General features: G+C 37.6%; 4 protein-coding genes across 18 annotated transcripts in view; 2 read left to right on the forward strand and 2 right to left on the reverse strand.

Moving 5' to 3' along the window:
* Positions 1-7,885, reverse strand: part of LOC127566076 (heterogeneous nuclear ribonucleoprotein R) — a 55,143-nt gene extending 47,258 nt beyond the window's left edge. For 2 of the 4 annotated variants that reach the window (XM_052007605.1, XM_052007598.1), the window contains exon 1: positions 7,518-7,883. In XM_052007605.1, coding sequence (XP_051863565.1) covers positions 7,518-7,530 — 13 coding nt within the window. In that variant the 5' untranslated portion in view covers positions 7,531-7,883. Of the gene's footprint in view, positions 1-7,517 lie in introns of all 4 variants that reach the window. The other 2 variants (XM_052007588.1, XM_052007595.1) reach the window with 2 other exon arrangements.
* LOC127566075 (uncharacterized) lies at positions 1,740-7,496 on the forward strand. Its single transcript, XM_052007583.1, has 7 exons — positions 1,740-2,887; positions 3,208-3,503; positions 3,563-3,743; positions 3,807-3,924; positions 4,406-4,935; positions 5,258-5,375; positions 5,449-7,496. The coding sequence occupies exons 1-7, from the start codon at positions 1,965-1,967 to the stop codon at positions 5,713-5,715; spliced, it is 2,433 nt and encodes an 810-aa protein (XP_051863543.1). The 5' UTR covers positions 1,740-1,964; the 3' UTR covers positions 5,716-7,496.
* Positions 7,886-8,007: 122 nt separating the features above from the next.
* Positions 8,008-19,363, reverse strand: LOC127566077 (putative thiamine transporter SLC35F3). Of its 12 annotated transcripts, none has more exons than XM_052007606.1 (10): positions 18,745-19,363; positions 17,678-18,086; positions 16,647-16,825; positions 16,454-16,582; positions 16,184-16,373; positions 15,927-16,016; positions 15,600-15,729; positions 15,099-15,168; positions 13,130-13,159; positions 8,008-9,995 (listed from the first exon to the last, which is right to left on the reverse strand). In XM_052007606.1, exons 1-10 carry the CDS (start codon positions 19,291-19,293, stop codon positions 9,483-9,485), a joined length of 2,289 nt encoding a protein of 762 aa, XP_051863566.1. In that variant the 5' UTR covers positions 19,294-19,363; the 3' UTR covers positions 8,008-9,482. The 12 variants fall into 12 exon arrangements, 11 of the variants coding, with proteins under 11 accessions (XP_051863566.1, XP_051863568.1, XP_051863569.1 ...); XM_052007611.1 differs by lacking the exon at positions 8,008-9,995 and adding an exon at positions 10,758-11,257; XR_007955382.1 differs by lacking the exons at positions 8,008-9,995; positions 15,099-15,168 and adding exons at positions 11,169-11,257; positions 11,612-11,859.
* Positions 19,364-22,789: 3,426 nt separating this feature from the next.
* Positions 22,790-24,201, forward strand: LOC127566087 (uncharacterized). The gene is made up of 3 exons (XM_052007632.1): positions 22,790-22,910; positions 22,971-23,090; positions 23,146-24,201. Exons 1-3 carry the CDS (start codon positions 22,835-22,837, stop codon positions 23,823-23,825), a joined length of 876 nt encoding a protein of 291 aa, XP_051863592.1. The 5' UTR covers positions 22,790-22,834; the 3' UTR covers positions 23,826-24,201.
* Positions 24,202-24,282: the final 81 nt, after the last annotated feature.

A 24,282-nucleotide genomic window follows, 5' to 3' on the forward strand; every position in this document is an offset into this window, starting at 1 on the left:
TGAGTGAGCTAGACTTTCAGATACCCGCTACCAACCTCTTTTAGTGTGCCCAAAAATGTTGCAATTCAGATACATATTTGCATTAGTTACTATTATATTTTCAATATATTTGCAATTATTAAAATAATCCAATTGATGATCTTCTTAAAACAAAATCATTCATTATAAAGTTCACTCGGCACTAAATTAAAATACCCTGCTACATTCTGAGATAGTCAATATAAACAGAACAGAGAACGCAACAAAATAACTGCAACATTTTCGGGGCAGTTGCAGTTGCCGTTGTTTCACAGTACTGTCGATTCCCACGTGCAAAATAAAACAATGCGAGTGCCGCCGCCGCCGCGTAGATTTATCTGCATTACGAGGTGCGGCACAAGGATAAACAGTGCCTACCACACACACATTGGCACGGAAATGTCAGTCGACAAACTGAAAATTATGTTTGTGCCAAATTTTGCTACTCTCTTTTTTTTTTGGCCAGCAGAGAATTGGCGTTGTAATCCAACTGGGCAAAAACAACCAAAACAAGAAAACGAAATGAAAAAACCAAAACGACAGGTGTAATAAATAACCCAAGCGAACTGGTCAGAGTAAAAAAAAGAGGATGCTGCTAAAGGCAAAGAGAAAGGGGAGCAAGAGTGAGAGCAAGAGCATGGCAAGGGGAGCGAGTCGTCTCGTTCGCTCGCTAATTCGTGTCATTTAGCGCAGGTGGCGACACTGTGGCCAAAAGAGGAGCAAGAACAGATTGACAGTGATACGCGGCAGATGGAGGGAGAGAGAGCGGAGGGAGCCAGGAAATGGTTGCGGTTCGAAACGCTTCGAAACTTACCCAAATATCTGTGTGCTGACCTCGTTGCGGTTATGTGAATAATGCAAATGTTATGGCTATCAATGCCGATCTATCAAGTTTTTTTCTTCGATTTTGTATGCCATTCCATAGGGCGGCCATTGGCATCGTTGCATTGGCAGTCGTCCAAAAATATGCGATGAACTCTTTTTTTTTTGTTGGTTGGCACATGGCGGTGCTATAATAAATTGACTGTCAACTGCAGATTGCGTTATATGTGTGCATAATTAGAATACACGTTTGTCGGCGGGTTGGGGGTTTACAGTTGTTAATAATAAAAATGCAAGCTTGAGCAAACACTTCAAATGCAAATTTTCAATTTCTTCAACTTGGCGGCAAAGTAACGGTGAATTTGCGCGTCAGGTGCCTTGCTATGAAAATTTCACTTGTAACACAACTAAATTATAATTTTTAACAAGAATTGTTTGTAGTTTATAAGCGCTTTCTTTTTTAGATTGCAAGTTTTAACTGCTTTTAAATAATAAACATTCACTTTTTAAATTCACTTTTGATTTTTAACTAAAGGAGGAGCAATATTGTAAAAACTATCGATGCTCGCGCGTGTTATCGATATATTTACAAAATCGATTTTTTACGACAAACAATAATGCATTGATTACATGTTCTAGCTAATGTTCGCAATTCTTAACAAGACTTTATATATATGATTTTTAAATTATTTCGAATCTTATATACAAGCTTAATTCATATTTGCCTTTCTTTTCAATATTTGTATACATCTTTTAAATTTCCTTTTTTTTAACGAAGAACTGGTTCACGTTATACCTGCAATTTGCAACACTGAAGCGAACCACCCGCAACAGCGCTTGTAAACGACTTATCGATATGCACAGTGTGACCGTCGCTGCTGCTTGCAACCACTTGCAACACTGTTGTTTGAGGGCGTAGTTCCTCCAACAAGTGCAAAGCATCAATTTGTATTACTAATCAAACGCGTTGCGTTGTGAAGCTGCGGGCGTGCTCTGGAATTTGGTGTTTGTTTTAGTTTAGTTTTGTGTTTTTGCGTTTAAGTTAATACAGCGACGCCCCGCGCTGCACATTAAGCTGCTCAGGCAGGCAGCTACACAACAAACAAAGCCCCATCAAACAAAAAATGGGTTTGTTTCTACCGTCGACAATTTTGGGACGCAGCTATTTGCTGTTTGTTCTTGTTCTGATTGTGGGTGTGTTCGCGCAGCACGAATGGCAGGCTCGTGATGCCTTTGACGAGATCAAACGCCAATTCGATAAAGTCAACGCCGACAATTGTCCCATACAGCATCATGGAGATTTGTTTATGCCCACGGACGCCGTGTCCCACAAACCGGACATCAAGGAGGTGAATGTGAATCCCGTGTTCCCAAATCGTACAGCGCTGCTGCATCTGCAAAACATGGCGCTGAGTCGCAGCTTCTTCTGGAGTTATATACTGCAATCTCGTTTCATTCGTCCCGCCATCAACGATACTTATGATCCTGGCATGATGTATTACTTCCTGTCCACGGTGGCTGATGTTTCCGCCAATCCCAGCATCAATGCTTCGGCTATTTACTTCTCGCCGAACAGTTCGTATTCGTCATCGTATCGTGGCTTCTTCAACAAGACCTTCCCACGCTTTGGTCCACGCACTTTCCGTCAGGATGATTTCAATGACCCCATCCATCTACAGAAGATTTCCACTCTGAACACTTTTGATGTGCAGGACTTGGGCGCTCATCATCCCGATACCATTTCCAAGGATTACACCCACGATTTGTACAAGATTAATGAATGGTATCGCGCTTGGTTGCCCGATAATGTAGCCGGACGTCACGATACTAAGATCACGTATCAGGTGGAAATCCGCTATGCGAATAACACAAATGAAACGTACACATTCCACGGACCGCCAGGCTCTGAGGAGAATCCCGGTCCCATTAAGCTGACACGCCCCTACTTTGATTGCGGACGCTCCAACAAGTGGCTGGTGGCTGCCGTGGTGCCCATAGCTGATATTTATCCCCGACACACGCAGTTCCGGCACATCGAGTATCCCAAGTGAGTGCAAGGGAGCATGTATTTTTCATTAAGTATTCAATTCAATTATTGGTCCTGACTTAACCTACACAAGCTGTATGAGACTCGGTGCTACATTTAATATACATAATTTGGATATTTCCATTATTATGCTATCTAAATTACAAATTCAAATTCATTCGAGAACAATGCTTCCTTGTGAGAACATAATCTATAGCTCGTAATGCAACCAGCGCTTAGCGTAGACACGAACCATTTAAGCTGGCTAGTACTTTAGAAATATTGCATACATGATTATATATTTTGAATCTGTATATTAAATTGTTAACCCACTCTTTTAGATACACCGCTGTCTCTGTGCTGGAAATGGATTTTGAGCGTATTGACATCAATCAGTGTCCGCTGGGCGAAGGCAACAAGGGTCCCAATCACTTTGCGGACACAGCGCGTTGCAAGAAGGAGACCACAGAGTGCGAACCGTTGAATGGCTGGGGCTTCAGGCGCGGTGGCTATCAGTGTCGTTGTAAGCCAGGTTTTCGACTACCGCCCACAGTGCGACGTCCTTATCTAGGCGAGATTGTGGAACGTGCACCAGCTGAACAATATTACAATGACTACGATTGCCTTAAAATTGGATGTAAGCAAAGATTTTTGTTCTGCTCCTTTAGAGGTGTTTTAATCTTGATTTCTTTGTAGGGATTCAAAAGCTGCCTATTACTTGGGAACGTGCACCATATCATGTTAGGCAAAAGTATTTGAACATGCACCCAACGTATCGCAACTTTACAACGGGTTCGAAAGCGCTACACGCTCAGCACTTGAACATTGATCAGGCATTGAAGTATATTCATGGCGTCAACTATCGCACATGCAAAAAGTAAGTAGCCAGAAATGCTGTTAATATCGGTTATTTTTGTAATATCTATTTCTTTTTTTCTAGCTTCCATCCTCAAGATTTGATACTGCGTGGCGATGTCAGCTCTGGCGCCAAAGATCAGTTTGAGAACGAAGCCAAAATGGCTGTACGTCTGGCCAACTTTATCAGCGCCTTTTTGCAGGTAAGACGCTCGCAGTGATGGAAACAAGGTTAATGCTAAGGCTGTGAAGCTGTATTTCCCATCGCCTTCACGCTAAATGAAGAGCAATAATTGATAAACCCGACACCTATTAAGAGGCCTTCGACGTCGCCTCTTGAAAACTTCTCAAGTGTAAATTATAATTTTCCACGCGTAATTCAACTTCCTCGAATTTCCTGCAATGCCAGTTTCAGTTTCCAGCTTCAGCTTCTATATTTGCTATGTTGCCGAGTGTTGCATGAATTAAATATTCAGTGTCAAACCATTACCAAAATGCTAAATTCATTAGTTTGAGGACACGAAAAACGGGTTCGCCACAAGGCGGCGTCGTCGTCGTCGTCTCTTCATTAAATGCGGCAAATGTTCACATCAACTGCTTCTCTCTAAATCTCCCTCTCTCTATGCTGCTCTCGGGGGGAAAATCACAAAACTGCTCTCAAAACAAATTTTTAATATCTTCCAGATATCGGATCCCAACGAAGTCTATTCGGGCAAACGTGTGGCGGACAAACCACTGACCGAGGATCAAATGATTGGTGAAACTCTGGCCATTCTAATGGGCGACAGCAAGGTGTGGTCGGCCCAGACGCTTTGGGAGCGCAATAAGTTCACGAATCGCACCTATTTTGCACCCTATGCCTACAAAACGGAGCTGAACACACGCAAATTTAAGGTGGAGGATCTGGCGCGTCTGAACAAAACACACGAGCTGTACACGGAAAAGAAGTACTTCAAGTTCTTGAAGCAACGATGGAATACGAATTTTGATGATTTGGAAACGTTCTACTTGAAAATCAAGATACGACACAATGAGACAGGTGAATACCAGCAAAAGTACGAGCATTATCCCAACTCGTATCGTGCGGCAAACATGAAGCATGGCTACTGGACACAGCCGCAATTTGATTGTGATGGCTATGTGAAGAAATGGCTGGTGACCTATGCGGCTCCCTTCTTTGGCTGGGATAGCCTCAAAGTGAAACTGGAATTCAAGTAAGTAGAAGATGAATATAAAAAGGGGCCGGTCCGAAAACTGGTCGGATTGGATTGAGTCGAGTTGAGTCGAGTCAAGTCGCTTGTCTTGGTTGCGTGCCGCTGTCACGGGCCTCAGGATCACCCCTTTTTTAGGGGATAGACGACGAGTCCCCTAAGTCCCATTTGAAATTGTTTGCACTGTTGATTGTCTAATTTTCAAGTGTTGACATTGGCCCAACTTATGACTTGTGACTTTTCGACTCTCCTCTCGCTCTCGACAATTGTCATGCAAATGTTGGACGGGGCAATTAAATTGACTAATTTGTTGTTTGCTTCACAGAGGAGTGGTTGCCGTCTCCATGGACATGCTCCAGCTGGATATTAATCAGTGCCCGGACTGGTATTATGAACCGAATGCCTTCAAGAACACACACAAATGTGATCAGAAGACTTCATATGTGAGTAACTGAAATATATTGTTTGGTCTTTTAATGAAGTTGCTGAAATGTTTTCCTTTGTGTGTTTTTTTAGTGTGTGCCAATTCAGGGACGTGGCTATGAAACTGGTGGCTACAAGTGCGAGTGTCTGCAGGGCTACGAGTATCCTTTCGAGGATTTGATCACCTACTACGATGGCCAGTTGGTGGAGGCTGAGTATCAAAATATTGTGGTCGATAAGGAGACACGCTACGATATGTTCAAATGCCGTTTGGCGGGTGCAGCGGGTTTGCAATCGGCATTGGGATTGGTCATTTCACTATTTGGTCTGACCATCACATTGCTCTATCGTTTTAGTTAGGCGCATCCCACCCCTTCTTAAGCCAAATATCTTAACAATTCCGTCCGCAACTCTAAAATCTCTATAACTTAAGCAAAAAACCGAAAGAAAAAAATCTCTGACAAAGCAACACAGCAAACTGAAAGACACAAAATTGACACCCAAAACAAAACGCGCTGTTGCCCAAAAAAAAAATTCAAAAAGAAAAAAACGCTCAACCAAGTTGTCCACTCTACTTCTGTGTATTCTCCATATTCTCTCTCTCGCCTTTGAACATTGTCATCATTTATCTGCAAGGCGATTAAGTTGTAGACATAATCTATTACAATGAATCTGGTTATTTGTCATTTCTATCAAAAGCGGCAGCCAAAAGCAGCGGCAGCAGCAACGGCAGCAGCAGAGGCTACAGAAAAGCGCAAACAGCCGCGCCTACTGTGCTCAGATTACGGAAGCGTTTGCCGTTGTCGCTGCCGCTTCTGCTTCTGCTTCTGCTGTTGTTGCTGCCGCTTCTTGTAGCTTTCGATTGTGGCCCTTTGCTAATGTCCGTGAAGACGCACAGCTGTGTGTGCGTGCTCCGAGAGTCGAGAGATCGCAAACCTGTTAACATCAAAACCCAGTTAGGCCTTTGCTGTTGCTTCTGCTGTGTCTTCTTGTGTACCTACACCCCATCCACACCACAGCAGAGGGGTTGTTTGTGCCGCACACACACACGGACACACACCTTTCCTGCCTAGCCTGGGCAAAAAAAAAGCAACGCCTGCCTAGTGTTTTTCTTATATTAAATCGTCGTCGACATTTGCGGGGTTCGTCCGTCGTGTTCCATGGTCCATTCTGGCTGGCTTTTTTGCCTGAATTAAATATGCCGCCGTTTTTCTTATTTTTTATGCAGCTCTCCTCTATTTTTTTGTGTGTGCGTGTATATATATATATTTTTTTTTGCTTGATTATCATATGCGCTTGAATTTTTATTATCTATATATACCCTGAGAACTTTTTCTATGCGCGGCACGGAACCAGTTTTATCAGCCACTTGGTCGTGGTCTTCCTTTCGGCTTCTTGGTCTCCTGCCAGGGCAATTCATGAAAAAAAATTGCCAGCTCTTTTTTTAATTCATTAAAAAATGATATGGTCATAGAGAGGTAGCGTAGAGACTTGGACACAACTTGGCAAACGAAAAAAAAAATCACAAAATATTTTCACACATTTTTCATAGTCATATCAGGGCAAAAACAGTGGGCAGTGACGACCGCTGCGTTTTGGGCAACTCCTCCATTTCCATTTCGATTTGTGCCGTTGCCGGCTGAAGACTCTGCTGCTGCGTGTTTGTCTTTCTTTAGAATCCGACGCAGCGGGAACACGTTCAAGTGGTTCTCGCATTTCCATATTCCATATTTTTTATTATACTCTTTTTTTATTATTTTGGCAACATAATCATATCAGTTTGTAGGACAGTACAAAAAAACGAAAAAGACAACTAAACGAAATTTTTAAGTGTTTTTAAGTGCCTTAGCGAAAAGAGAAAATTAAATATAAAAAAAAGACTTCAAAACGTAAGTCCGTCCAATATACAAATATAATCACTGTCTCTTTTGTATTATGTATTTTTTATACCATACTTATTAAGTGCCTTGACAGAAGCGAATACATTCGATTTTTTTAAAATATGTAACCAACTTGTAGTCTAATAATTGTGTAGTCTTAAGATCGAATCTCGTTTAAAAACAACAACACAGAAGAATCTTTTTTGTAATTTGCAACTTATAAGCAATATACGATTTATACCAATAAAATGACACTTAGAAAAATAATTGAGTATCACTTACCAAACTTATTCATATTGGTTTCGCAATTAATTTTGCAAAAAATGTTCGTCCAGGTAATTTATGAGTTTGGTTCTGATTTATTTTTACTTTTTTTTTGGGGAAACAATGGACAAACAAAACACACGAACTTTGATAACCAAATATTTTATATATATCTGCCGCCCGGTGTTTGTCGTCGGGCGCCACGTTGTTCTTAGATCGCGGTTAGTTGTTTTGCACGGCTGAACTGATACGATTTAGTTGCGATCGGTCCGAGCTATCCGCGAAATATAAAGAAGAATAAATCGTTAATTCAAACGTTGATTTATTTTTGATCCTTTTAGAATTTTAACAAATTTTGGAAGGGTTCAATTTTAATGAGAGATGTTTTTGTACTGACGTTCATACGTTGCCCCACAATAAAGATTTAGAACGCTGACATTTGACATTTGTCGCTCCGCCAACTAGACATCGATTAAGATCGTAAGTACAAAAAAAAACAAGTTATTTCTTTTTATATATATATATTTTTTTTTGTTTTTTTAGTGTTCATTTATTTGTTGGTTTTTTGTTTGTGTCTTTTTTCTTTTTTGCTTGTTCTAAATACATAATAAATACCACTTGGCTCCTCTGAGCGGGGGTAGATCTATGGAGTTGGTTATCAAACGTCATCATTAAAAACTATCACAAATCAATTTATTGGATGTGGCTACACAATAATTTAATACAAGTTACAAAGTAGGCAGCTGACAAATTGTATGATTCAAATACCAGTTGCAATGAATGCTTGAAACGAATCAGTCAGTCATTGAATACCTTGTGAGCTCTTCTTTTTTTTTTGTTTAATTTACGCCTGGATTCAATCGTACAATATTTTCAGTGACTTTCACATTATTTATAATAATAATAATACAACAAGGATCAGATCGCTCAACAATAAATACACAACATTTAGCTAAAAAAATTACATTCAATATTCGCCATTCACATTTTGGTTTTTGTTTGTCTCTCACAATAAAACGAAAAACACATTTAACATTTAACACAAGCCAAACTTTGAAAACAATTAACTATTTCATCTGCCCTTATTTTTTTTATTTTTATTTTGTTGGAACTTCATGTGGCCTCTAGTAGCTAAAAATGAGCTTACAACTAAACGGATCATATTTTCTAGGTGTATCTAAAATTTAGGTGATGCCTATCTTAATTTTGTTTTAACGATGTCTCATTTCTTTTTGTTTTTTTTTTTTTCGAATTTCTCTAGACTTATAAAGATGTGCCGCAGTGTAGGTTTACTTTTAAAATATTTCTTTTGTATTATTATTGTTTTTTTCTTGTAGATTTCGTTAATTTTAAGTTTAATGTATATAATTGCTAAAAACAATTGGCTTCGATATTTCATTCAATTTTCCATTTCGAGATTTTGAATTTTGAACTAAATTATTTCGTATATCAGTAAAGAGTTACTAATCTTAGTTAACAACATTCAGGGGCATTTCATTTGAGCTCAATTTGATCAAGACTCTACGAGTATCATTGCTTCTGGTTCTGGGTTACAATGTGCTTGGGTTTCCACATGGTGACATTTTGAGATTTTAAACATATCTTGTGTGTGTAGATCATGAGCTATGTCTCTGAATCTGTGTAGCTTTATCTGTATATTTTGATAATTGTAGCGTAATATATTATGTGTGTTAATTATTTAATATTTGAGCAAAAATTCGAACTGTATGTGTGGTTTTTTTTCTTTTCTTCACAACTAACAACATTGACAATTAAATTACCTACTTCCGATAATGATATAGTAAGTAAGTACACCGCAACCATTAATTTTCTCAGTGTTTTAGTAACTGCTAAGGTGCCTGATTGTATTTGCAAATGCAGGTAAATTTGATATGCACGATCCTCACTCGATACACGCGATTAACGATAACGATAAACATTAACGATTGCCTAGCTTCTTTCTTATTCTTTTTGATTATCATTCTACTCTGTGGGCGCATAATAAACCACGGTGGATTTGCGTCTGAATCCCAAATTGAAGAAGGATGTCTCGGACTTTTTGCGCTCGTGCTCGTGTTCATGCTCGTTGCCAAAGTAGGAGAAGAGTCGCCCAGTGCCCGAGGGCGGGGCACGAATGCCACCGCTACCCCGCCGACTGCCATGGCCATGGACGCTGTGGCTGCTGCTCTGTCGATGGATCATGGTGAGGGATGTGTGCGAATGCTGGCGTTGCAAATTCTGTTGCTGCTGCTGCTGACTTTGATGGTGGCTGTGGTGACGTTGTTGGAATAGTTGCTGCAAATGGTGTTGGCTGTGGTGGTGTGCGTTGGCGTTGGTGTTGCCGCCATGCAGAAACCCAGTTGTAGTTGGCGATAGATCAGTCATCTCACACGGCCAGAGGGTGAACGAAGATGGGACCTTATGTATCCCGTCCGATAGTCGATAATGGTGGGATGCTGACCTGTTGAAGTACCGCTCCGAGGGCCGCGACCCCATCTAGATATTGTCGAATCGGATCGATTTGAGTTTTGAAAGAAAATTTCATATGTTAGCGATTGGCACATAAATAGTTTTATCTACAGCATTGAATTGTCTCGATTTTCTAGGCATTTTGTGTTCAATTCTAATGCTCTATAATATGTACACAAGTATTACGGAATTGTTTTAATTTTTGTTCCATTGAAGTTAGCTTTAAATATTTGATTGAACGTAAGTGCAGTGCGATGCAAGAGAACAAAACAGTTATACTATCCTAAAAGTGTTTAGAAAATAGTTTTGCTGAAATTTTAATGAAATATTTTGCCGATAGTAATGCCGATAGTAATGTCGATAGTATTACTATCATTCCCTTATTTTTCAGCACTGCATTTACGTGGTCTAACTAGAAGTTGACACTAAGATTGTTAGGCGTCTAAAATTGTTAGCTAAAAGTTTTTTTTTTACTGATTTTTTACTGATGTTTCTTAAGTTTGTCACATATATTTTATATATTTTTTTTAAATATTTACAAAATCTATTGGTTGTGTTGTTAATCGTGTGTGTTTTTGTCTGCGTGTGTGTTAGTGTTTGTGATTAGATATTTAGGAGAATTTGTGGATTTAAGCGGAAGCTGTGCCACATAGAGATTCCAGTAGGCTAAGATACTACGAATACTTAAAAAAAGAAACAAACATTTGAAGCAAAGTGCAACTATTTACAATGTTACTATGCAAATATTTAACAAATTATGATATAAAAGAGTTATAGAGAGATAGATAGTTAGATAGAGGATATAGTACAAGGGCAGCTACGAGAAGTTGATTAAAACTAAGATTAGGGACAAACAAATTTGTAAGTAAAAAGCGCTCACCGTTTTTTATTCGTTCGTATCTCAATTTTGAAATATTATTGTACTTTTTACTAAGTATTTTGTTTGTTTTTCATATATATATATTTTTTTTTTGGTTGGTATAAAATTGTTATTGTTCAACAGTAGTTATACGACATTTATATAAAAAATCATTATCATGTTGTGGGCCGTGGGGCTTAACAAAAATTCGCCTAAAGCCACACACGCCTCTCGCTACAAAAAATGTTGTTGTTTTTGTTTGTTATATTATCAATATTACTGTAGTATTAATATGTAGAGAGAGGACCGGGTATTATATTATTATTATTATTATAATATCATGCGTTTGGCTCAAACAACATATGAGTTCGTATTGACAGCATAATATTTTCGTTTATGTTTATAATGGGACGCATAAATATGCTGCGATCTGTGAATAAAAAAATACAACACAAAGAGAACGAGAGAGAAATAGACAAAGAGAAAGAGAAGGAGAGAGAGAGAAAGAGAGAAGAACATATAATTTGAAGAGGATTTGTAAAAGCACAAAACAAATGAGGAGAACATTAAACAACGTAAAACGTTTCCGAGCAATAACTATAGACTAGAAATTGTAGTTAATATTACTGATATTACTATATGTTACGTCACTCCAGCTGATCTAGAAATGTAATGTGTGAGTGTGTGTGGGTGTATCTGTGTGTTGACTGGGAACTATACCTGGGATACGCATCAAAATAGAGGTACAAAAAAGCTTTTGTTTTGTTTTTTTTTGGGTACTTACCCGCAAAAGGACTCTCATTATTTCTTTTGTGGGGTGTCTTTTTTTTTCTTGTATGTGGAGGGGAAAATCATTTACAAAATATATTTATATTCATGTATTTGTTGCTGTTGTTGTCTGTACAGAATTTCTGTGATTTTTCCAACTTTTAGCTTATGTGGTGCGAGAACGAACGCGTGATGTGCCGTTGCGCATATCTCGTGGACGGTCCTGTGACTGCAGCATCTCGTTTACAAAGCGCTGGCCTACCGCTACTTGGTGTGGATATCATATCATATTTATTTTTTTCATTTTACAAATTGTGTTCGTTGGTGAATTTTGCAAATGCGATTTAAATGTTGTATTTTTTGTACAATTTGACGTGTGTTCAGTTTGTTGTTGATTTTTTAGCCAGGTTCATACATGTTGTGAATATTTTTGAGTGTTCGTGTAGTTACAGAGAGAGAGAAACAGAGAGAGAGAAAGAGAGAGAGAGAGAGTTTCAAGAGGGGGAGACAGTCGACAGATCGGTGGTAGAGTGGTGAAGAAGAAAAACAAGAAGAAAAGAAGCAATAGTACAGATTAGCGGTGTTTTCTATATACAAATCAGAATAGTATTTGTTTTTTTTTTTTAATACTACAAGAGAGCTGCTATTACTAATAATTTTCGTTATCGTGAAATTATTTGCTTAAAACAAAACATATTCAAATGAATTTTTTTTGTGGTGAGCATATGAAAAATACGAATAAAAAGTTCTGCAACAATTTGCATTTTGATTGCTGTGTTTTTGTCACACTTTTTAAATAGTTTTCGTTTTTTTTTTTTTTTTTTTTTTTTGGTGCGGTGACTGAGAGAATATTTGCGTGCTTTGGTCACTGGAGCACTGTTCGAGGGGTTCCCGGAAGAACCCCGGAAGAAGTTTGAGAACTTACCTTACTCGATCGTAAAGAAAAACTACGTGTTACCTACGCTACGAGTTACTTAAGATTGACGCAAAAATAAACTACGCAAACTATCTAGTTATAGAGTATCTTAATTGAATAGCATAAGTTGAAAATCAAATGATTGAAATTTCGATATTTTACTTAGTATTCTGCAATAACTGAGAAACGATGCAATAAATTAACGTAAGAATAATAAGGAATAAAAAGAAATGAAAGTTCAACTTGAATCCCTATTTAAAGCAATTGATTATTAAATATTTTTAAGAATACTTATCATGTCATACTTGTGTATGTTAAAGAGGTTATCGCGTCTAGATATTTTGGATACGTATCATATGTGGTTAGAATGCCCATTACAAAAACAAACCCGAAAGATTAAACTTCAATCAAATGATGTTATTTTGTATAGAATAAAATTATTTCGATATTTTGTTTGGTATCTTGTTAAAGTTTTGAGTTTTGGTTTACCTATATATATTTAATATAGTAAGTATGTAATAACAGAAAACTTGTCTCTTGTTTGGCTTTTTTAGTTTATGCTTAAATTAAAAACGGATTTTCTTTTCGTTTTGTTTGCCAAGAACTCACGAAACTCACCTCGCATTGTGACCCAGCATTATGATGCTTCTGCAAATACAATTGAGAAATGTCGACACCATTTTTTATTTAAGAAATGAGTATAGTATATAGCAATAGAGTAGAGTATAGTTATAGTTATAGTTATAGTTAGATTAGTTAAAAGTTGCTTGAAGAAGACGTTCAAGAGACAGTTAGACAGAAGAATACACAGGATATAAGATAGTTGGTTAAATCATATAGAGAAACTGAAAGAAAGAAAGTTTGTCGAAGTTTCGAGAAAAGGAAAATGAGTGGCCAATTGGAAATTGGAAAACAAATAAGATTGTAACGAAAACATGCCAATAATATAACACTTTATACGAATTCATTATTTGTATTTTATTTATATATTAAGGGGGGTTTTATACGATTACGAGTATTTAATTATTTTACTTTTTTGTTTTGTTTTTTTGGTTTTTTGTTTTTTTTTTTTTTTTTGCTGTGCTCCCGTAACCATACCATACACGTAAGTACACATACACTATATAATATATATATATATAAGTTTATATATATGTAGTAGTAGGTCGCATTCTTAATTGCTTTTCACAGAGAGAGAGAGAGATAGAGGTAACAAGGTACAAATGTATCTTCAAAATTACAAATAACCTTACAACTAAAACAATATTTTTTTTTAGTGGGGACTCTGAGTCGTTCATGCTACGCGACGATACGATAACGATAACGATCTGGATATATCTTCTATATATTGTAAAGTTGTAATTTTATTCAATTGTAATTGTTGCGCCCTGCTTAAAAAGTGCAGACAGTAAAAGGTATCAAAATGAGCATTATAAAACTGAAAATAAACGTTAGTTTAATCGTAATTGTAATCATGTATTTACAGCATTTGGTCAATCTCAATCCATGGATGGGTGGACAATGTAATCAGATTGGAAAAGAAATGAAAGAGAAACTCAAGATAACTATACACAGTTGAATTGTTGTTTGTTATATAAAAAGAATTACAATAAGCGGCGTGTACTATCAACAGATCGCACAACAAGCAGCCAAAAAAAAACAAAATAAACAAATAACGAGCCTGGGAACAGCATCTGTGCTGTAATCGATAGGTTGAGAGGTTGTTTGGGGGGGTCTTTACAGGTCGATTATACAATATGGTGGGTATTATATGTGGTAAATAGTAAAATATTCGCAACACCAGCGAAAGTCAAGCTACGCAGTTCATTGTGTATTGTTTTGTGGGGTGTGTAATAACTACATTTATATAGAGCCTGAGAGCATGGTCAATCAATATTTGGCAACAACATCCATATACAAAGATATTTTACACAAAATAAGAAGAGCTCCTTTGCAACGCAATGATGTACTTTTTATTTTTTTGTATGCAAAGTGTCAACAACAATCAAACGATAGCGTCAAAAAACACATTAAGAAAGTAACAACAAATTTTTTTTGGTTTTTTGTTTTTTTTTTTTGGGGTTTCATTTGGCAAACTGCACAACAACAGCCTGAAGTAGGTAATGTAATACAAATATATATGTGTTTTGTTATAGTTGGTGTCATGTAACAAGGCAAGAGTGTAACTAAAGTTTATAGATAGGTTTTGAGTATATGTTGGTTTTATATATATATAGAGTATATCTTTGTTTTCAGAGGGGTGAGCGCAAAAGTTTTTGGAAGCCAGGGTGTTTGTTAGTTGGGTTTGTTGTTTTTTTTATCACAGTTGTGTATTTTTGTTAACTATAATGTACAGTTATTGTATATCGAGGTAAGTGTGTGTGTGTAGATATTGAGAGCTTTGTATTCAGTCAGTAAAAAATCTGTCAGGTTCACACAAAAAAAAGAATCTCTGGTAATTAACTATCTTATGATGCCAACGTTAATGTGTTTTCAAATTATGCTATAGATAATATTTGGTACTAAATTTATTTGCAATTATTGTTTTTGGTATTTTGTTGGGAGTTTTTTTTTGGTTTTGGCCTACCGAATGAGCATAGCGAATTTCGGCTAATTCACAACAACATTGGTAACGGAGTATGGCACGAACGCTCTTTCTGCAAGATGTTTGTTTATATAGAATTAAATACATATTTTTATGGCATGTTAATACAAATATATTAGCAATATTCATTTTGGTTTTTTTTTAGCGTTTTGTTTTTCATTTAGATTCATGTTAAGTTAGTAAATTTCTTTTTTTTTTTAATTGTAAATACGTTACAAATAAAACACGAAGTATTTGGAAAATAGAGTTGCAATAACGTAAAGAAAAAACATAAATGATAATATCGAAAAATATCGTAAAAATGATTGAAAAACACGCACAAGTTGTACTCACTAAGAAAAATTAGCATAATACATATTGTAGTAATAATATATATATAATATTTTTATTTTAAGCATTTATTATTTGTAATGAAAACAAAAAACAACTGAAAACGAACACAAAAAGAGTAATGAGTAAAAAAGTCAAGTGAAAAGTACTTACCGTAGCAGACGTGTTATATAATCGGGCCAGTTTTCGGGGAACATGACGAGGAAAAAACCAATGGCAATCAGAATAACCCCGGCGAGTTTCATGCCCGCAAATGTCGCACTGTACAGGATGACGTCGAGTGCTAGATGAAATGAAAAGCGAAATTACGATCAATTAAAGCGAGATCTTTGAACTCAAATACAGATCAACATACGAGTATGAACCAAATAATTTGACTTAATATTTTATGGCAACAAACTCGCATGCAATCTAATGTTCGAGTCACGGCATCAAAAAATCCTTTTCGAGAGGTTTTTGGACTACTTGTCGTATACGTACCGCCAGAAACGGGCACAGCGGTTATCAAACCCAATGTCACAAACATGTTGTAGGTAACGGCGGCGCTGAACTGCATTAGTACGTGGAAAACTGCAATGAAAATTAATTATAACGATAAAAACTAAAGACGTATGGTAAGGGGGAATAGCGAAAAGTTTTCTTCTGAATTGAAAATGCAGACTGCCAAATGTCGACTGTCGACTGCAGTTGTTATTGTACATATATAGTATATAATGTATAAAGTTATAAAATCGTACCCAGAAGCAGCACGCTTGCTGCTAATAAAACGTTCCATGGTATGCTTTCCGACGACAGGTTCTCGGCTCCGGTGAGGTAAAGGGCCAGCACAACGGGCCACAGCAGCAGAGCATTGAGCAGACCGAGTGCGGTGAATGTGAACGCGATTTGGCCCACCGGCGGATCGCCCATCACCTTGCGGAACATAACCTAAATAGCAAAAGAGGCAACAGCACGACATGAGCATACACTAGTTGTAACATATAGCCAAGACACGACACGAAACTTACCCTAAACACGGCATAGCCGGCAGCAGCTAACGTGGCCAGAACAACGCCGCCCAATGTGCGACTCTCCGTAATGCCATCCATATAGGCCAACAGTGCGATGCCCGTGTCGCACAGGATAACAGCCACAATCTATATGTATTTGTATATATATTTTAAAGAAGTGGAAACATCAGCTGATGTTCTTCATACTCACCCGCACTCCAACGAATTGCTCATGCAGTATAACCCAGGAGAGCAGATAGACGCAGGCAACATTTGTGGCAAACAACGCCAATGCATCTGTGGCAAAGAGTACGTGAAGCGACAGTGTATAGAGATACGTAGTCACCAGCCACAGGATGCAAAAGGATAGGCAGCGATTGAGGAAGCGACCTGCAACGAAAGTAGCAAACAAAACAATTGCAACATATTGACCCACTTAACAAAAAAAGGGGAGGAAGTTAGCTTATACTAAAGTGTGCTCGATAGTGAGATGCACTTTACAAAAGTGTACAAAATAAAAATGTACGACTGAAGGACCCAATTCGTACAGTAGAATTTAATTTAAATAAATAAATAATGAATGAAAAGGTATTTATCATATATATAAGTTTGCCATTGTAAGAAAATGTACTTTGAATTGTACTTTTGTCACTGCTTTAAAAAACGATGCAAAAAATGAACTGTAAAATGCATTTAAGATATAAATTCTATATGCATACTTAAACTAAAAACGCATTTCTCTTATGAATAAGTTTACCATGATACATTTACATACACAGCTTGTACTCTAGAATTTCCTTTCAAGATATAAATAATATAATTTAGAACTAAAAGAGTATTCACCTTATGAATTAGTAGATTTGTAATCAAATTTTCGGCAAATTATTTAAATTGACATTTTTATCATTTGTAGAACAAAATCTATATCTCCAGCCTCAAATGATAATTCAAATTGGAATTTAAAGAAACGCCTCGTAAACTTATAAAATCACTCTAGACTATGTGCAAAAGTAAAATGTATTGTCCTCAAATTTTGAGATATATGTAGACACTCTTATGAACGGACAGATAGACAAATACATGGCAAGATAGATTTGACTTCGTTATTGCTGTAGCTTAACAATTCAAATACTTTCAGTTTGAGTGTATTTATCTTCTTGTCAATTTCTTCTCTTACCATTAAATGAATATTCCCTTCTTTCCCACCAATTTCTACTCCAATTTCAGTTTTCTTTTACTCACCTATGGTAAAACCACGCTCGCGAAATCCCCGAAGAACATCGGCCAGAATTTCGCTGAGCTTATCGCACTTGCGGGCAGATATCAGGCCCAGTATATAGATGGGAAAGAAGAGCAGTGAGAAGTTGGTAAAGAACCAGGCGGCAAAGAACGGAGCACTAAAGTAGACGGGCTGTCGCGGTGGTATGTTGAACATCTCGGTGGCGTCTTCGACATGATGCAGCGATGAATCGCTTATGGCCAGTATGTCCTCCAGTTCGGTGCTCAGTTCAGCGCGACTCGACGATGTGTCCAGATCATCGTCCAGCTCATCGTCGTAGGGTGCACGATACAGATACATGTACTTGATGCAGTGTGTGGCGCCCACCCACGAGGCAGTTACCAAAATGGTGACGCAGACACCGAAGTACATCTGTTTAAAAAGAAGAATAGAATATAGATTTATGAGCACATATGTATAGATGAAATAAGCATTTTTAATATATTTAAAAGTTATACAATTAATTTATAGAATTTAAAGAAACTATTTTAAATATTAATCCCAACTATCTTAGTAGCCTAGTAATCCAAACAATCTTAGTTACGTTAAATTCAAACAAAAATTTTTAATTGAAAGATACTTTTTACATTACAGTTTACATTTTCAGTTTCTTTTCGTTCAATCCAGAGAATTTTAGTAACTTTTTTAGTTTATTACATTTTAAAACAATGTCCCCTATTTTTTTATGAAACTCTTTTTAATACCAATTGACGAGTTTCAGCTTATTTTCTATTTTACTGTCTTCACCTAATTTCTTCTTTCCTTTTCTTTCTTGTAAACTGTTTTTAGTAGTTTAGTTCTTCAAGAATTTAATAATGAACTTCAACATAATAATAAATGTAATAAAATAGAAGTATTTTACCATTTCATTATCTAATGGAAAACTTGATTTTACAATGCTAATTTATAATTTGTTTTTGACTCATTTCACTAAACCTTTTAAATTAATCTAGTTTATTTTTTCGTCGAGATAAACTTTTCTGTCAAAATGCCCATAAATTTGAGAACTCTATAAATTGTGTTTACTCACCTTTTTGGCCAACTCGGAGCAGCAGCTCTCCTGGCAGGCCTTGAGCTTGCGGAACCGCACTTCGCCATCCTCGCCAGCCTGCCCATTGGGCGGATGATCGATGGCCAGGTGGGTGGCAGTCTGTGTATCGCTCGAATCACCACCGCCAACTCCACCGATGCCAAAGTTGTGTTGGGAACCATGTGTGCCAGTTGGTGTGTCCGCTTGGATGGTAATCACTTCATTGGGATCCTGTTGGCTGGATGATATTGAATCTTGGTGGGTTATTTGCGGATTGCTTGAGGTGAGCACATTGCTAAAGCCACAACCGATGCCGCCAACGCTGCTGCTGCTGGCGATGCCACCGCCACCGCCCCCACCACCCGATCCTCCCCCTCCTGTGGTGCCATTATTGCCAACTACAGTTGTTGGGCCTCCACCTCCACCTCCGCCACTTGTGTTGTTGTTGTTGTAGGGACCATTCGAGGAGGAGTCGCCGGTGACCACCACAGATGGAGTGCGCACGCGTTTCGGATTGAAGATGGCTGGAATTTCGCCGTCGCGCGTCATGCTATTCTCATTATTGCCACAAGTTGTTGCTCATGCTGATGACGTTCATAGTGTCCACCAAAGTCTTGTGTTGTTGTTGTTGTTGGCTGAAGGAGTAAAAGTTCAGTTTGGTAATTAAGCATAAGAAATTAACACCAGCATTAGGGATATCCTTCGATATAGAGCAAGGGTTTAATTGTCAGATACGTCAAGCTCACGTGCTGAGCGCGATTAGAGGCAGAAAGGCAGCCAGAGGCACACGCAAAGCTCAAGACTCAATTCCCTTGTGATGGCCAACTTGCAGGCGACGGCTCCAAATGGCTTGTACGAATAACAAGCAAAGGGCGAATTTCACACACCCAAATCACGCAGACCACAAAACTTACTAATTTGCATACGCCCAACTCGGACCCAACTCAACTCAACTGAACTCAAGGCAGCCTTGTTTCATTGCTAAATGCTCAACTCGCACTCGCATTCGTAGTCGTAGTCGGACTGGACAAGGATAACATTGATTCCATACACAGTTGGCCACACATAACAATGGGCCGTATATTATGAATGTATGTGCAGCAGCAGCAACAGCAGCAGCAGGTCAAGTTGAGCCAAAGTCAACGCCGTCTGAGTGGACAATAAACAGTCAGTTGTTGCTGCCAGCAAGTGGGGCAATTTGTTCAACTTTTAGTGCAGCATTAAATATGCCCCCACTCCCACACTTCCATGACCTATGGCCTTTCCCTTTCCCACTTCCTTTTCCTTTCTATTTCCTTCGTCCCTCCACTTGCAAGGCCAGCCAAATTGTGCCTGCGTCCTTCGAATTGTCTTTTGAGCCGTCGTCCCATTGGGCATTCAGCTTGTCTCCGATAATGACATTCTAATTGAAACATTAAATATTAAGAGCGCCTACGCAAATACATAACTTGCCGACGCCCCCTTCGACCATTTGCCCAACACATCGATGCGTTTTAATAGCTTTATAATGATCGGTAATCAGACGAGAGTTCATCCAAACTTCCCCATTCCATTCTCCATCAGTTTAATAGTCTGGATTTTCGCACAGGCTGCGAGGCAATTTTGATGTCATTGCTAATATTCGATTATATAATTTATATTGATTTTCACAACCTTGAATTGCCACGTTACGCATTAAAGTAGCTATCAAAAAGAGCTTTAAAGTGTGACTTATGATGGGGCTGCATAAGAAGTGTGTAATAAAAGCATGAGTTTGTTAACTTAATGCTTGAACAAGTTATTTCAAATTTATTAAATAAATAATTTCAGCTGCGTGACCTTTCCGAAAATATTAAATTCATTTAAACACTTTTCAAAATATGAAATAAAGAATTGTTTGCCCTAGTTTTTGTTACTATTAAACATTGTTAAAGGATAGAAATATACATATAAAAAATATTTTAAAACGATAGAATTTCAAATTAACTCATAGACTAACACTTAAAGTACTTCAACTTAAACCGTTTAATATTAACAACACAATCAATATATTTTGAATATATAAACGAATAAATTCATAAATTAGAATTTAGACAAAACTTGTGTATAATAAATAAATTATTATTAATATATTGACATATACATTGTTGGAATACCCATATTCCCATACAGAAATACCATCTAGTATATATACTTTTAAAGGCGTTAATGAAAACGTAGCCTTTGGTCACACTGATCTTTTCCCTCTCTTCCCTTTTATTGTGAGATCGTCAAGGAGACAACTTGTGTTGTGCTGGTGTTGCGGTATAATAAAAGAGAAACATAAAACATAAATTCTTTTGTGTAATTATTGGAATTATATGTAAATCAAATATTACAACAGGTTATGGGCCCAGTTCATGCCTTATAAACAATTAAGTTTTATAAACAATTTATATATAAAAAAAGTCCTATTTTATTTTCTTGAAAATTTATAATTCTTGTGAAATTGCGACTTCTTGTGAAATTGCCATTTCTTATGAAATTGAGATTTCTTGTGAAATTAAAATAAGTTGAGTTCCGCGTGTGTATACCCATACTTGTACAACTGGTAACGGTGGTTAGATGTCACCACTGTGACAAAGAGGGACACATTAAAAAGGATTGCTACCACTATAAAAGAATTCAAAATGAAAGAAATAAAGAAAATAAAAATGATGATAAACAAGCTAAAACCGCAACATCACAAGGCATTGGCATTTATGGTAAAAGTGCAAGAAAACCTTCCGGTAGATAAATGTGGATTTATACTTGATTCCGGTGCAAGCGACCATCTGATAAATGATGAGTCGCTGTACATCGATAGCGTGGAATTGGTTCCGCCGCTTAAGATCGCTGTCGCCAAGCAAGGCGAATATATTTACGCTTCTAATGACCACGAAATAACGCTGGAGGATGTGCTGTTTTCCGAGCAGGCTGCCGGAAACCTGATGTCGGTGAAGCGCCTACAGGAGGATGGAATGTCAATCAAATTTGCAAGAATGGAATAACCATTTCCAAGAATGGATTGACGGTGGTCAAGAATCCAGGTATGTCTAACAATATATCTATTGTTCAGTTTCAAGCATATAATATAGATGGCAATGGAATGTTTCTTATAGGCCCAATAGTTGGTTACATACGCGATCGCACTCAGGATTACATTTTGGTATTTCACATATTAAACGTATTTATGGCGCTTTGTGCTTTTCCTTGGGTCATTGAAGTTCTAATCATCAAGTTCCGCCGACGCAGTAAACTTGCCCGCAATAATGTTGGCGAGCAGAGCAATGGGAACATCACATTGGCGCATTAAATGTAATCATTTATATTAAATGCTCAATAAGCATATTTTGAGATGTTTATAATGCCGCATGCACACATTTATTAAAATTTAGTCCAAATAATGTAAAAATAACGTGTGATTTTTATTGTTCTAGAAAAACCATAATTTATAAATCAAATATTACAACATAAATAAACTACTTTATCCTCTCAAACTATGCGTATACAAATTATACAAAAGAAAACGGTTTGAGTATAAAAATATATGAAAAAATAATGACATCATCAACATATCTTGCTCATTAATGCGCTGACAGATGAATTAAGTAACTAAGTATAAAAAATACATAAATTTTGACTCCAAAATAAACTATTTCACCCCATCAAACTTAACACGATGAATACATAAATCAAAATATTCGCAAAAATGTCAGCATAAAACTACAGCAAAGCATAAATAACGCAATAAATATCTCGTTTATTATTCAATCCCATCAAAATGAAATTTTAAATATTGATAATTTACCAAAATAAATTTTATACTTTTCTATTTCAAAAAAGGTAATTCCTAAACTCGCCCAGCACTTTAATATTAATTGAAACTCGAGTGAAATCTTTAGCGTGCTTAAAGGCGCATTACGTATGCGCAGCGTTGCCAACTATGCGAAACTGCAGCGAGATTCTCTCGCTTTACTGAATCTCTCGCTTTCAATGAATAATTAGCACGCTTGTTAGCTGCTTGATTACAAACAGCTAGCTACCTTACAGTAAGTAGTTTGCTGTGAGCAACGAGACAGACCACAAATAGATGCGGAAAGTTAACGCTGCGGCAATGGGAAAACTTGTTGTTGTTGTTGTGGTGTTCATTGGAGCTTTGCTCAGCGGTAAATTGAATGCTTGAAAAGTGGAGAAGAAAAAACTATTTTTGAAACGTTATTTTGCAGTTGCTGCTGGGCAGGAATTCAAGTGTGGCAATCTCGAGGAGCGTTTGCTCTTCCAGAAAGATGAAGAGTCAACAGAGCCAGCCGAAAATCCCTGGATGGGCATCTTGTATCAACTAAAGGGTAAGTTTGTAACTCTTTAAGGAAAATGTAGAAATAATATTTACTCGCTTTCTAGGTCATTTGTTTGAAAACACACGTTGCAGCGTCGTAATCGTGAGTGAGACTCACGTGCTGACAACAGCGAAGTGCGTGCGACGCTTCAATGATCGCCCTGAATTGGCGGCAGTGCGTCTGGGCATATGGAATGAGACACACACGGTGGGGGAGGAGTACATTTGCAATGTGAAGGGTTTCTGTGTGCCGGGCCCTGTGCAGCATAGTGTCTCACAGATCAAAGTGCTGCCACAGGCCGACAAGGATACGGGAGACAATGATTTGGCTCTGCTTAAGCTAACGGATCGCATAAAGTACACAGCTTACAAGCAACCGCTGTGCTTGCAGCCGAATGTCGAGCTCAAGTCCATGATTGGACACAATTTTCATTTCACTGGCTTTGAGCACAGTCATTACAGCAAGGGTAAAGGCACAGCTTACACGCTATCGAGGGAATACTGCACGGAACTGAGCAAAGCATCGAGTCCACGGCCAGAGAACCAATTTTGTGGTTATCCGACGAAGCGCACCAAGTTCTATGAAGGCGCTGCCATGATGGGCATGAATGTGGAGAACGGTGTGCCGCGTAGTTACTATTTGGCTGGACTTCTCTCTGAGGTGGTCGTCCAGGGCTCCACAACAGTCTTTGGCTTCCAAGATGTGCGACCCTGGCGCAGCTGGTTGATTGAGAATTCCCGCTGAACGGGGAATATACGCCACAGACTTATATAATGCTGTTTTCTGTATAATCATACTACTTATTTTTCCCATTTATCCATTGATTTTACTAAAGTCTCTGATTACAAAGTCGTCAATCGGCTCAATCGTGATTTTATATGCCCACAATTCCGCATTGAAAACGAGTTTTTCTGTTATTAATGTTTTAGTCATAAGTTGCTAATTCCGCAGAATGCAGTTCTGAGATGCGCCGAGTCGCTTGAAAAGTTTGCCACCAACTGTGGAACTTGTTTGAGATGCGATTAATTATATCATAACATCTATTAGATAATATTATTTACAATTTGTCAAAGCCTAAGCTTCTCTTATCAATAAATAAAATATATTCATTAACATTTAACGAGAGTTGTCTAAACTATAGCTTGAGTTTGCAAAGCAAAACTTTAAAAGAATATTTCTGAGAAATTTTATACTAAACATA

The sequence above is a fragment of the Drosophila albomicans genome, chromosome 2R (assembly GCF_009650485.2).
Source record: "Drosophila albomicans strain 15112-1751.03 chromosome 2R, ASM965048v2, whole genome shotgun sequence".
NCBI lineage: Eukaryota > Metazoa > Arthropoda > Insecta > Diptera > Drosophilidae > Drosophila > Drosophila albomicans.